At 35.9% G+C, this 12,716-nt stretch overlaps 2 protein-coding genes across 2 annotated transcripts; both read right to left on the bottom strand.

Annotated features, from left to right (window-relative positions):
* Window positions 1-6,532: 6,532 nt before the first annotated feature.
* Window positions 6,533-7,917, bottom strand: LOC110038664 (protein FAR1-RELATED SEQUENCE 5-like). The gene is made up of 3 exons (XM_020743561.1): window positions 7,892-7,917; window positions 7,371-7,518; window positions 6,533-6,985 (listed from the first exon to the last, which is right to left on the bottom strand). Exons 1-3 carry the CDS (start codon window positions 7,915-7,917, stop codon window positions 6,533-6,535), a joined length of 627 nt encoding a protein of 208 aa, XP_020599220.1.
* An 803-nt stretch (window positions 7,918-8,720) lies between these two features.
* Window positions 8,721-9,823, bottom strand: LOC110038665. Its single transcript, XM_020743562.1, has one exon. The coding sequence runs from the start codon at window positions 9,754-9,756 to the stop codon at window positions 9,325-9,327; it is 432 nt and encodes a 143-aa protein (XP_020599221.1). The 5' UTR covers window positions 9,757-9,823; the 3' UTR covers window positions 8,721-9,324.
* Between the last annotated feature and the right edge of the window lie 2,893 nt (window positions 9,824-12,716).

Below are 12,716 nucleotides of genomic sequence, written 5' to 3'. Positions count from 1 at the left end.
CCTTCCTATATATCCCACGGTCGGCCTGCAGTAACATGATTGTAACTGGGCTATACTAGCCATGTACCTTCCGAAAAGAAGGGACTAAGATCTAACAAGCCACCCTTGCAAGAGCAATCACAACTAAACAACCATACTATAGCACATAAATGAACTCAAACAAGTTGGTAATCTCATATTCCAAATTAATTATTAAGAATATAAGAATTAGGCAGTGTGTACTTAAGGGAAAAAATTTGCCTACGTAAGACGCATGCAGCGATGCGTGCGATATCCAATCGAAAGACGCCACATAATTTGTTGCTGGCCCACTGCATTAAATTAATAAAATAAATTGAAATAATTCCACGCGTGACATGTTGCCCAGCCCGTGATTTAACGCGTTTGCCCCCTGATCTGCAACTCCGATATCCCCTTCCTATATATCCCGCGGTCGACCTGCAGTAACGCGAGGTACAGGGTCATGTAATGCGCTTGTAACCGGACTATACCCAAGCTATACCTTCCGCGGTAAACTCCCATGTAATGCGCTTGTAACCGCACTATACATAGGTATAACTTCCATGGTAAAGACTTATGTAACGCGCTCGTAACTGTGTCATACCCAAGCTATACCTTTCGCGGTAAAGAAATACGTAACGCGACAGTAATTTTTTTGTAACCCGGTTGTAACCTTTAATATATACCGCGTGTGTAACCTGGCTGAAACCTCTATGTAACGCTGAACAGCAGTACCGCAGTTATAATCCTCTTGTAACCTCTTAATTTCAAATTTTAACCTTCTTATAACCTCAAAAAATCATGTTTTATAACCTTCGTAAAAGGTAGAAACCAATACAGTGACTCTTCATTTTCGAAAATCGTGTGCTAGGGTTTTCCATCGTCGTCTTCCTTTCGCAGTAGAGTGTGGATGGCTTAGGCAAAGGAACAGTAAAATGGAAGAGGTAAGCTCCGAGACCACAAAGACTAATTTTGTAGAGACCAATGTCGCGGAGTTGGGAGAGGCTAAGAAACCCGAATGCGAGGAGGCACCGCAAATGGTCAAGGGCTGCCGTAAGGAGGAGGAGTCAATGAAGAAGAAGGATATTGAATCTAGGTAATTTTTAGGGTATCATTTCGAATCTGTAAAGCTTGGTTATGTTTTAGGTTTGATTTTTAAATTCATCCTTTTATCATCATTTGGATTTTAATTTGATCTTAACTTATTATGATGTATTATTGTGGGTTTTTAGCGCAAAATCAATGAACTGCGTCGTCCATCTGGAGTACGAGAACTCCTCGATAAGGTTCGACCATCAGTGGATGAGGAAACATGGAGTAAATTGGAAGCACTGAATTTCGCTTAGTTTTTTGAACTCCCCCAGCACCCTTAAGAATATATTCTGACAATGCACATAATAAATTATTGGATATTGATCGAATGGCAATCCACCTCGGAGGGGAAGAGCTTAAATTTTATGCTGACAAGGTTGCATTCCTGATTGGCATGCCAAATAAAGGTTTCACTCTAGAGTAATGCCCTGCCAGCTAGTATGGATGCGTGACAATTAAAGACCGCACTACTAAACTATTCACCAGGGGAGTACTCGAATACCTTTTTACAATTATGAATAAAGTTTTTAATGTCAAATTTGTTTTTTCCTTCAAGTAACTTCAGAATATTAAAAGAGTTGTCATGTATTTGTGAGGATGTTGAGTCATTTACAGCTTATAACTGGCCAACAACTGTATGTAATTTTCTGACCGAACAACTCAATATCTGTGCCATGAAAATAAAGAAAGATCAGTCGTTGGGATACATTACTAGTTTTTTATTCCTTCTAGCAGTTTGTATTATTCATATAAGTCATGAAAATTAATATTCATAATTTTAAGCATTACAGTAAATTATTGTATTATGTTTCATGCAGCTCTGGTTTTATGAGCATACCTCTTTAGTCCTTTCAGCAGTGCCTGAGATTAGACCAAAAATGTTGAGGTGGCGAGTTAATGTAAAGTAGAATTTGGTTAAGATACAACTAGCCTTTAAGAGGTTGATAGCCGTCGAGAAGCAATCGACTTTTGCTGTTGATTTTCCTGTTAGAGAACAAATTCCGGATTATATGCTGGAAGCAATCGACCTTTGCTGTAGAAAATTCACCAACTTGTCAATGTGCTATGTTTTTAAATTTCTTTAGATGTTCTACTTTCATATAAATTTGACTTAACATTCATATGTTTGAAATGCAGATGTGATTTAGTTATTAATATAGGACATGTGTCGTTAACACGACTTTATCTAGATGAACTCCTCAAAGAGTGTTGGTTAGAAATCGAACAGGTAGATTGTTTTGCAATGTTGATGGAAGCTAAAAGTTCTCAAGCACCATATTTATATAAATCTTACTTATATGTCTCTCCATGCCACTGGGTAAATTTTCTAATTCCTTTCTCCTGTAACGTACCTTAATACATCTAACACCCCAACCTTATTCTTACGTGATATGTCTCTCCTTTTATGTAACTATATAAAGTTGGAAATGCTAAAAGATTTGTGGAGCACATTACAACCGCAACTGCTGCTAATACTGAGTTACTTTTACTGCCAATAATAAATAATCAGCATTGGACATTACTAGTTGGGGCAATAAAGGAGTGTAGATGGAGATTTTACGACTCCTTACCAAACAGAATGCATATGAATATCACCGAAGCCATTGTAAGTAATTGTGTAGACTACTGAGTTAATTTTAAGACTCATACTTTTCTTCAAATAATTGTGTAAATTAAACATTTTTGAAATGATGCTGGTCAAGCTTTCCAATTTGATATGAGTAAATGACTGATACATATGGCCAGGGGCATACCAATATAGATCAACAATTTTGACTATTGAATATTTGTATGTAAATATATGGAACTAATAATGCAAAAGAATAAAGCTGATTGGAAGGAGTATTTGGAATGGCAGAAGTTTATGCCACTATTTAGAGCTGAAATGGGATACGAGATATGCAAATTAACTTCGTCAAGAACATGATCTCAAGTTTATGTGTATTATCATTTAACCCTTTATTCTTTGACTATTGAATATTTGTATGTAAATATATGGAACTAATAATGCAAAAGAATAAAGCTGATTGGAAGGAGTATTTGGAATGGCAGAAGTTTATGCCACTATTTAGAGCTGAAATGGGATACGAGATATGCAAATTAACTTCGTCAAGAACATGATCTCAAGTTTATGTGTATTATCATTTAACCCTTTATTCAACCAAGAAATCATCATTTTTAGCTAAAGTTATTAAGGAATGACATAGTTTTTCTTTGTTTATAATGCAAACCTAAATTACAAGGAAAATCGTCATTTTGAAAATGTTGTTTTGAGATATAATTGCTTTAGTCTTGCTGATGTTTTGTTTGCAACATCTACTTAGATTTCCGTTTATTAATAAAATCACATTTCGATTTGCGCAGGACCAAAAGCAGAAATTAAATAATGCATGCTTCAGGAATTCAGATTTCTTTCTAGGGGAGCAGCAATGCTGATTATAGACGCTAATTTGACCTTACTGACTTCATATTTTTTTGGAGGAGCTCGTTGTTGATGGATAGTTTTAGATTCCTTTTGTAACAATATATTATACGTTTTATTTTCTATATCTTCAAATGTTTCTTTGGTTTGGACATATTATACATATATTTTGGGAGTTATGTTTGACTCTATGTAATGATTGTAAAGCAATTCGTCAGTTATGAATAAAGTATAGATTCTTTCTAAAATTTCTGTTGAATTGTCTATAGATTCTATCTAAAATTTTTTTGAAAGTTGGAAAACTTTTTGTTGAGGATAATAAGGTTTAAAATATATTCTGGGAACAACAGCAACAAACTTTTTGTTGGCATTTGAAGAAACAAGAAATCATGTTTACAGAGTCTGCTACAAGCCTTTCAAATCTGATTTTGCTCAGTCATTCCATATTTGTACTTAGAAATTCTACTACAAGCCTTTCAAATATGATTACAAGGGTTGCAAATCTAATATACAAGGCTTTCAAAGATATTTCTAGAATATCAGCAACAAAATCAGGCCATTCTGCACGTCTGCTTACAGCTTAATACAAAAACTGTCTCGAAATTCTGATTACAGAATTGAGTAGGAGGCCATGTCTACTTACATAATGTTGTTACAAAAATTGTCTGACTACCAATTATTATTATGAAATCTGATTACAATTTTGAGTAAGGTAGCAAAATCTTATTTCAAAATCTGATTACAGAGTTGAGTAAGAAGCCAGAGTTTGATTACAAAGCTAAGTAGCAAACCAAAATTTTATTTCAAAATTTGATTACAAAGGTCAGTTAAGAAGCCAAAATCTGATTACAAATCTAAGTAGGAAACCAAAATTTTATTTCAAAATCTGATTACAAAGGTCAGTTAAGAAGCCAAAATCTGATTACAAATCTAAGTAGGAAACCAAAATTTTATTTCAAAATCTGATTACAAAGGTCAGTTAAGAAGCCAAAATCTGATTACAAATCTAAGTATGAAACAAAAATTTTATTTCAAAAATTCTGAATTTCTTCAACAAACTTAATCTGCCAACAACTTTTATGGAAATTCAAACTATGAAGGCATTGTTGTCCCATTAATTGACTCCGTCATCATGACAGTGTAGGATTCTTTATTTTGTGGAGCAAAGGAATTCTGTAATGGATAATAATGTATTAGTGAAAACTTGAAACCACCCTAAACAACATATTAAATCTAACAAATCAACATTAAATTTGTACTTGTGTTAGAAAATCAGGAAGTTAGCACATGGGTGGATGACACTGTGATGATTCAGGTTCTTCGGTTGTTGACACATTTTTTGTTTTCCTATGTCTACAGTATTTATGGTTAAAAATTAATGGTTTTCGAAACATAAGAAAAGGGGTTAGTGTTTTCGAATATACATTTTGATCTTTTATTTTTCTTCCAATACCCTTTTAGTCTAGCATTAGATATACCTTTCAGGTGCATTTTGGTAAGGTCATTCAGATTTGATTCATTGTTGACAGATTTTTCATTTTTCTTTTGTTCGCTCCTAGCTCTATAACCTTTACCAATCAATATGTCATCAATTTCGAATGAAAGTTTCTTCATGGACTCCCTCATGCACTGCTCAACTTCTGGATTGCCCTTTGCATTTTAAGTGCACTGATAAGCTGCTCTCTGCATGTGTGCTTGGAAAATTAGGTCGCTTTTACTATCATGCGAGGATTGTGACTATTGCAGATGCATGTACCCAGAACTATTATATATATCTCTTTTTGCATTTTTAGACCATCTCAATAATAGATATTTAACAGGTATCTTCTTAATATGTAGAAAGGTTAGCACTCTTAGAGAGTGTGAACATAGTAGTCCCATCATTTCGAACTTTCTGCAGCTACACTTTATATCCAAACTCAAACTTTCGAAATGAACAACCCAAGTAGTGTTGAACGTGTGATCATCTAAATTCTTAATGAAAAACTAATTTTCATTGTTTGTAGAGGCATGTAATTGAACACCACAGGACCCGTGTATAAATTCTTCCTTAAACATTGTGTACAGCTTTCTTGAGTAAAATGCAGTTGCCTGCCTCAGTATTGGGCTGCTCTTCGCGACAGGAGTAAGGAGTATATTGGGCTGCTCTTCGCGACAGGAGTAATCATAGATTGATCACATTTGAAATCCTCGTCCTTTTCGTTTACATTTTCTATTCTCAGTACATTTTCAATGCCCAAGAAACAATCTGTAATAGAACTTGTAGATTTTATGACACCATGGCATATGTTATTAGTTGACTCGCTCCTCTGTGTCAATAAAATTCTTATTCCAAATACTTCCTTATTAAAAGTTGTAGACCACTTATGTCTAATCTTGTACATATCATCTAGCAAAATATTGTCATATAGATTACCTATCACAATCATCACCCTCCATGTATCATCAAATTCCTTTTTGGACTTGCATTTGCTCAAGCATTTATAAAAAAGATTACTGACTATCCTATTTTGCACGACGCAAAGAACCTTTGTAGGCAAAATTTCTACTATTGCTCTAGCCATAGCCTGATCCTAATTATTTTAGATTGTTATTAGATGATTATCACCCAGGATACGGATGAAAGTTTTAAAAAGCCATTTGAACGAGTCCGTCGTTTCCTCTAACAAAAATTTGACTCCAAATAGAACATTTTGTCAATTGTGGTTATTACCAACAATAAGGGCACAACATATGTTATATTTATTTAACCTATAGCTTGTATCAAATATAATCACATCTCCAAAGCAGTCATAATTAAGCCTGGACGTCCCGTCACTCCAAAAAAAAACTCATCAGCCTGCCGCTCACATCAGTTTCAAAATCCCATTCGAACATGCTATCCTCGGCACGTCTCTCTGCAAACAGCTGCAATAAAGCATTCACATCACCATTTTCAATTCTATATCTCGTCTCCCTCTGAATGAAATTGAAAGCATCTATCATTGTGCATTCCAGGTTCTCTATAACCCCAACTTCTCAGGCTAGGAAGTTCTCAGACTGTGTCATGAATCTAAGCACGTCTGCATTTATTTTGCTTATCTTTCTCCTGGAACGCAACAAGTGCTTGTCATCGGGGTTCACTAATGAGTGGTTATGCGATTCAATTAATTTTTTAACTGTCCAATTGCCTTCCTCATCAACTCGGTATCGGATCATTGCAAGGCAACCAGTTCTTGTTTCTTCTCTTCTATATTTAACAGTTTCTGTAATCTTTAGCTCTTTCTTGAAACCTGCTTTTCCACATATGAAGTCCTTCGTCTTGATAATTCTTGAGTTAGTCGAAAACGTAGTGTGATCCTTACGACCACTGAATCCAATATGATGAGCGTAAGCACAATATACTTCATAAGTTTTTTTCTCATTGCGGACCAACGTTTGGAGTAATATGTTTGTTCTTTTCTCGGTACAACTAGCATTGCTCTCTCGAAACTGCAAGCAAGAGAATAAAATGTTAGACTCAATAGAAAGCTCAAAAAACATCCCTAAACTTCATAATGACACCTCAAAATAATAAAAAAAACCCCTAAAATCAAACACCTCTAAAAAGCATGCCCCTCTAAATACTTTAATATTTTTAATTATCTACAAACATGTGCCTCCAAAAATTTGAGTTTAATGAAGGATATATTAATTACTCCAATCTTTACTTCATTGTTTTTATTAGACCAAATACCATGCAACTATGCAAACATAACACAACATATATTCAACTCCAAAAAAACTGATATATCCTAAATATAAGAAAACTATAACAGCAAAGAATATTATAGAAAACCCTAAACTAATTATTATAAAAACACATCTCCAAACATGCCTCCATTTTAAGTTCCACTTCTCCTATCCTGTCAGGAGAACGCCCATCTTCTCTTTCTGCGTCATGGACTACGTCAAACATAAACTGACACTCTCTGTAGTCGTACTCCATGTTCAAGTTCAAGAGGTCCACCTGCCGGACGTTGCCACTACAGAAGAAAATGGCCAGAGAACAATGAAACAGTAAACCTAGCTGCTTAAATACCATTTTTTGTGCTCACCAATTTAAATCATGTACAGCGCAATTACATTCAGGGTACTCGCGCGGTTCCAATTGAACGGGCTTAATCCTCCGTTACAAGGCAGTTACAAGATGGGTACAATCTCTAATCTATGCGGGTACAAGCGTTGTTCCGCTATACAGTCTTGAAAATCTGTTATACGACGATTATAATCGAGTTACAGTGATATTATAAATCTCCTTCCGCGGCGATGACGTTAAATCGAAGTTTCATTCACGTTATACCCGCGGTATAACGAGAAGGTTACAACCAAGTTACAATACAATTACAAGCGCATTACATGGCCCTGTACTGCGGAAGGTACATGACTAGTAAAGCCCGGTTACAATCGCGTTACTCCAGGCCGACCGCGGGATATATAGGAAGGGTATATTAGAGTTACAGATCAGGGTACAAACGCGTTACATCACGGGCCGGGTAACGGGTCACACGCGGAATTATTTAGATTTATTTTATTAATTTAATGCATTGAGCCCGCCGCAAATTACGTGGCGTCTTGCGATTGGATATCGTACGTATCGCTGCGTGCATCTTACATAGGCAACTTTTTTCTGTACTTAAATCACCAACAGAAGGTAATGGATAAAGTACTACAATTTTTGTTATGTACGCAATAACAATTTAAGTGATACTTCAGATTAAAGTGTGCGCTTATTAGATAACTAAAATATAAGATGCTACCACATAAGACTTGTGAGGCATGTAAGTCAATTTCTTCTTTTATTTTCAAACCGTTATGGTCATGGGACAAAATACTCCTGCTTTGATATCAAGGATCACCATCAACAATTCAAATCAACATAAATAATAAATGAAGGCAGGCATGCTTCTCATCTGTGCACATCTATAGCACTCATGAAAATACGCCAACACTAACTACGACATACGTTACTTAAAAAATATCCCCCAATCCCCTGACAATTTCCCCTTTTTTGGCACAAAACTGAAATTTCAAGCAACAAATAAAAGAGATCATCTAAAACTACCAGAAACATAATACTCATGACATTCTACCATATCAACAAAATTTCCAAATGTAAAAGTCTAACACCAAGGAAAATACAATCGAATTCGAAATAAAAATCACTAAGAACCGCAACAGATGCACCTTTATTCCATCGAATCACCAGCAAATGAAGGATGAAACATCATACAACTCATGCTGAAATACCATAGCCAAACCCTCAATAATATATGCGAACGAAAACACATAACACATAGAAAGGAATGAACTACACTGAATCCATTAGCCTAGGTGAGGAAAAAGAGAGGTAAATATGTTAATCCTCAATCACCGAAAGAAGAAAATGAAAAAAAAAAAAGAAAATAGGAGTAGCTAAGATGAAAACAACGGAAGAGTAGGAAAGAATGAGAGGAGATCGGCCACCATGTGAATGCACTAAGAGCTTGGGTAAAGATTACGAAAACACAGCCTCAGCCCGCGGCAGTAACCCCTATTATGCATTCACAAAACAAAGTTTGTCTTTTGTGATTCAGAAAAAGCCATAAAAATAAAGAACCCAAACGACAAGTCCGGTGCGGTTCGAACCACACCGCTTTGAAAAAGCAGAGCCAAACAGAGCCGGTAGTCGGGTCTTTACTCCTGCTTTCTTGTTAATATTCTGCGGCTGCTCTTGATCAAATTTTGGATGCTTCATTTCTTGAATTGGTGTTCCTGCATATATAACTGAACGGGCAGTGACAACAAAACTTTTACATTGGCGCAGCAACGGCCCTCTTTGCGCCGGCTCCGTAAGTCCGACTCCTGCAAAAAATTAGACTTTCCCCAACCCCGACATCGCCGGAGAAATAGCAGGGCGCGTCCTCGTCGATCCGCCCCACTGCCACGCTCCGGCTACGCCAAACTGCCTCTCTAGAAGCAATTACACGGCTTTGCGAATTTATGCGGACGAGCTCGCGGAAATCCTCTTCGCCGGAAGAGAGTTGAGCGTTGCTGAAGTTTCTAGCATCGTCGCCGTAGTTGTTGGCGTAGCTCACTGCCTCACCGCAGGCGCCGTAAGGAACGTGGTCTGCGATGCTGTTCATGCTGCGGACGTAGCGGTTGCGTGCACGGCAAAGAGCGCGGAGTGGCGCGCGCACAACATGGATTATTTGATCTCCTATTTTTCGCTCTTCGTTATTCATCGCCAACGAGCTATAAAAATGCGATATTGGAGGAAAGAGAGAAGTTTGGGTTTTTATGTAAAGGAGAAACAGATGTATTGCTCGAGGGGATTAGGATTTGGGTATTTTATACAGGTGGATTGCAGTGGGCGTGCGTGAGAGTTCAGTAGGCGGTAAAAGTTAGGAACTTGAGGCCGTGTCAGATACGCAGAGGATAAAGATGGAAGGAAACAATCCTTTTCATCTGCCCGATTGGCCGTTCCGAATTAATTTTGAACGGCGTATTGTTTTGGAATAGAATGAAATCCAACTTAAGGCCAATAAAAATAAATAAATAAAAGGCAATGCCAAAAATGCCATATTTGACTTCAAGTAATTGAAACAATTAATATGGGTAGAAATAAAAGATGGCAAAAAATTTTAAACTGATGCATCCAAAAATTTTCGTATAAATAATTGGCACGGAAAAAAACTTTATTACGAGTGAAATTGGACTAAAGCAGTCCCATTGCTTTTAATTTTATTTTTTTTGAATTTCTCCTATCTGTTGAATCCTAAATCGTCCATATAAAACATGTCTCGAGATTTGGTGCCAAGAGAAGGATACTAAGAAGGAGAGAGTAGAGCCAATAAAAAATTCTTGAGAGTGGAGTCAGGGAGGAAAGTTACTTCATTCATTTTTGGATCTCCTATTTATAAGGGTTTTTTTGTCCATTTATAAAAATGAGGGAACAACTATGAAACCCGCTCTTAATGCAGTTAATACGCTAATTCAATACAAGATTCATGTTGTCATTTAAGTATAACACAACACCCATTAGTGGGTCGATGCATTGTAGTTTGGTTGACTAGGGTAATCGGTTGTGTAGCAATGACTGCTTAGACAAGCCGGTCAATCGATTAGTGTTGATCGGCCAGCATTGAAAGATGTTTGGGTAGCAAGGACTGTAAGTGTGGTACTTCGATTGAATCCCTCAACAATGTGGGTTGTCGGCCCGATAAAGCGGTCGATGATCGAACAACCGATTCAGACCATGCTTTTTTGAAATGTTGCTTCGATTGTCTGGCAATCGTCCTTGACCATCTGATTGATTTGAGATTCGTGTTAGTGCTTGATGCACGAGCGGAGCTGTTAGCACTAATAGTGAATATGTTGTCAATCCCAATAAAAATAAATTCAGTTTAAATAAATTTATCTTCTAAAATCTCTAAGCTACCAAACCAATAATAATAACGCAAGTATACGTATCGCTCAAGTAAAAAGAACTCTAATGGAGTCCTAAACATCGATTCCACAGGGAGCTCAAAATTCTTATGGTTATAACGTCAAACACAATATTTAAACTATAAAACTTAAGTAAGCAAAACAAATCTAAAGCAAATTAATGAGCGTTAAATGAAATGAAGTTAAAAGAACTAAATTAACAAAACTAATTACTATACTTCAAAAGTAAACTTATAAAGTCTAAACAAAGTTTTGAAACAGAGTGTTCAAGTTTAAGAAAACATCCCTTCCCTTTACAATAAGTTTATGAAATGTAAAGAAATTAAAATCATTTAAAATACATATAAAATTATATTGTGCCAATTAGGAGCATTTCTATTCTTTACCCTCTGAGAGTGCATAAAGAATATTGACTAATCTAGAGTTTGGTACCTAAATTTGTGGTTAGGTTGAGAGGATACTGGTGATACACCAAAATAATAAACTCTTTTAAGTACATATTTTATGCTTATTTTTGGTGATATTGCATTTTAAAGAATGATATTTTTCATTTTTTTGCAGGTATATCATTTTTAGGAATTTGGAGAAAAAATGAAAAAAAATAGATAAAATTTGGAGCCAAAACAATGAATTTTGGGATTCTGGCGCATGATGCGCCAGATCGGCGCATGATGCACTAATTGACAGAGAACTGGCTCATGATTCGCCAGATCAAAGCATGATGCACCATAGACAATTTTTTGGAAATTAAGGTGGTTCAAGACAAATTTTGCTGGAATTTTCAAAGGGACACTTGTTCTACACACCTATTGGAGCAATTCAATGTATCTAGACACTTTGAAAGGTTCTGTTATAAAGGGATATGTCTCTTAGATCAAATGACTTATCTTTTAGATTCAAAAAGTTGACTTTTTGAAGGAACTTTTAGAGGGAATTTGAAATTCTTTTAAAAGGAGGCAACCTAAAAATAAAAGAGAAGACTTCAAGGGGGCGAGAGAAGCCTTAAAAAGGGACGAGAAAGGGAGAGAGAAAGTTTGAATGAGAGGCAAGAGGAGTGAAGAGGAGATTTTTTTCTAGGGTTGTAAGAGGAGAGGGAAGCTGAAAGATTTCTTCTTCATTACACTTTTAAGATAGAATCAAGTGATATTGTAAAAAGAGAAAGGCTTGGAGAGAACTTTTAGGGATTCACTTAAGAAGGACTGTGAGATAAGCTATGCCTTTTAATTCTTTTATATTGCAAACTTGTTTTTATATATGAAATCCGTGTTTTGTCGTATCCTTCTCATGAATTATGAGTAGTCTTATTTATTTATCTCCCTACTTTGAGATATGGTTTTGTGAAAAATTGATTTTTTTTCATATGACTTTAAATGTTAATAATTTGTGATGATTTGAACTTTGATCTCCATTTAATTTTCAATCTGGCAAATTGAAATGTTAAAACTTGTTAAGAAACATATGTTCTTAAAAGGGATATAATTTCTACGGCATAGGGAGAATAACATTTGATTTCATGGGAGAGTATGTTATCCATCAGATTGGGTGCAAATAAATAAGGGAACATACTTTGTTGGATGTAAAATTGGAGATTTTAAGGTAACATATTAAAATCCCCAATTTGGTCCAATTGATTGGAAACTAATTTTAAATTGTTAGCCCTCTTGTGATGGAGTAGTGGGAGCTCTGGAGTGGCAGCTGGTTTCGTCCCAGTATAACCACAGAATTAGGGACCAAACTCTGGATTTGTCAATGTTCC

Source organism: Phalaenopsis equestris, unplaced genomic scaffold, assembly GCF_001263595.1.
Source record: "Phalaenopsis equestris unplaced genomic scaffold, ASM126359v1 Scaffold233427, whole genome shotgun sequence".
In the NCBI taxonomy this organism is placed as follows: Eukaryota; Viridiplantae; Streptophyta; class Magnoliopsida; order Asparagales; family Orchidaceae; genus Phalaenopsis; species Phalaenopsis equestris.
The sequence above is the reverse complement of the archived record's forward strand: the minus strand, read 5'-3'. Positions and strand labels throughout refer to the sequence as shown.

Excerpts from the sequence above, each read along its gene's own strand:
- LOC110038664 (XM_020743561.1), bottom strand. The coding sequence starts at position 7,917 with ATGTACCTTCCGCAGTACAGGGCCAT. Across the intron at positions 7,519-7,891 it reads CTTCCGCAGTACAGGGCCAT|TGGCAACGTCCGGCAGGTGG; the intron begins GTAATGCGCTTG and ends TTTCTTCTGTAG. Across the intron at positions 6,986-7,370 it reads AAGTGGAACTTAAAATGGAG|TTTCGAGAGAGCAATGCTAG; the intron begins GCATGTTTGGAG and ends TCTTGCTTGCAG.
- LOC110038665 (XM_020743562.1), bottom strand. The coding sequence starts at position 9,756 with ATGAATAACGAAGAGCGAAAAATAGGAGATCAAATAATCCATGTTGTG.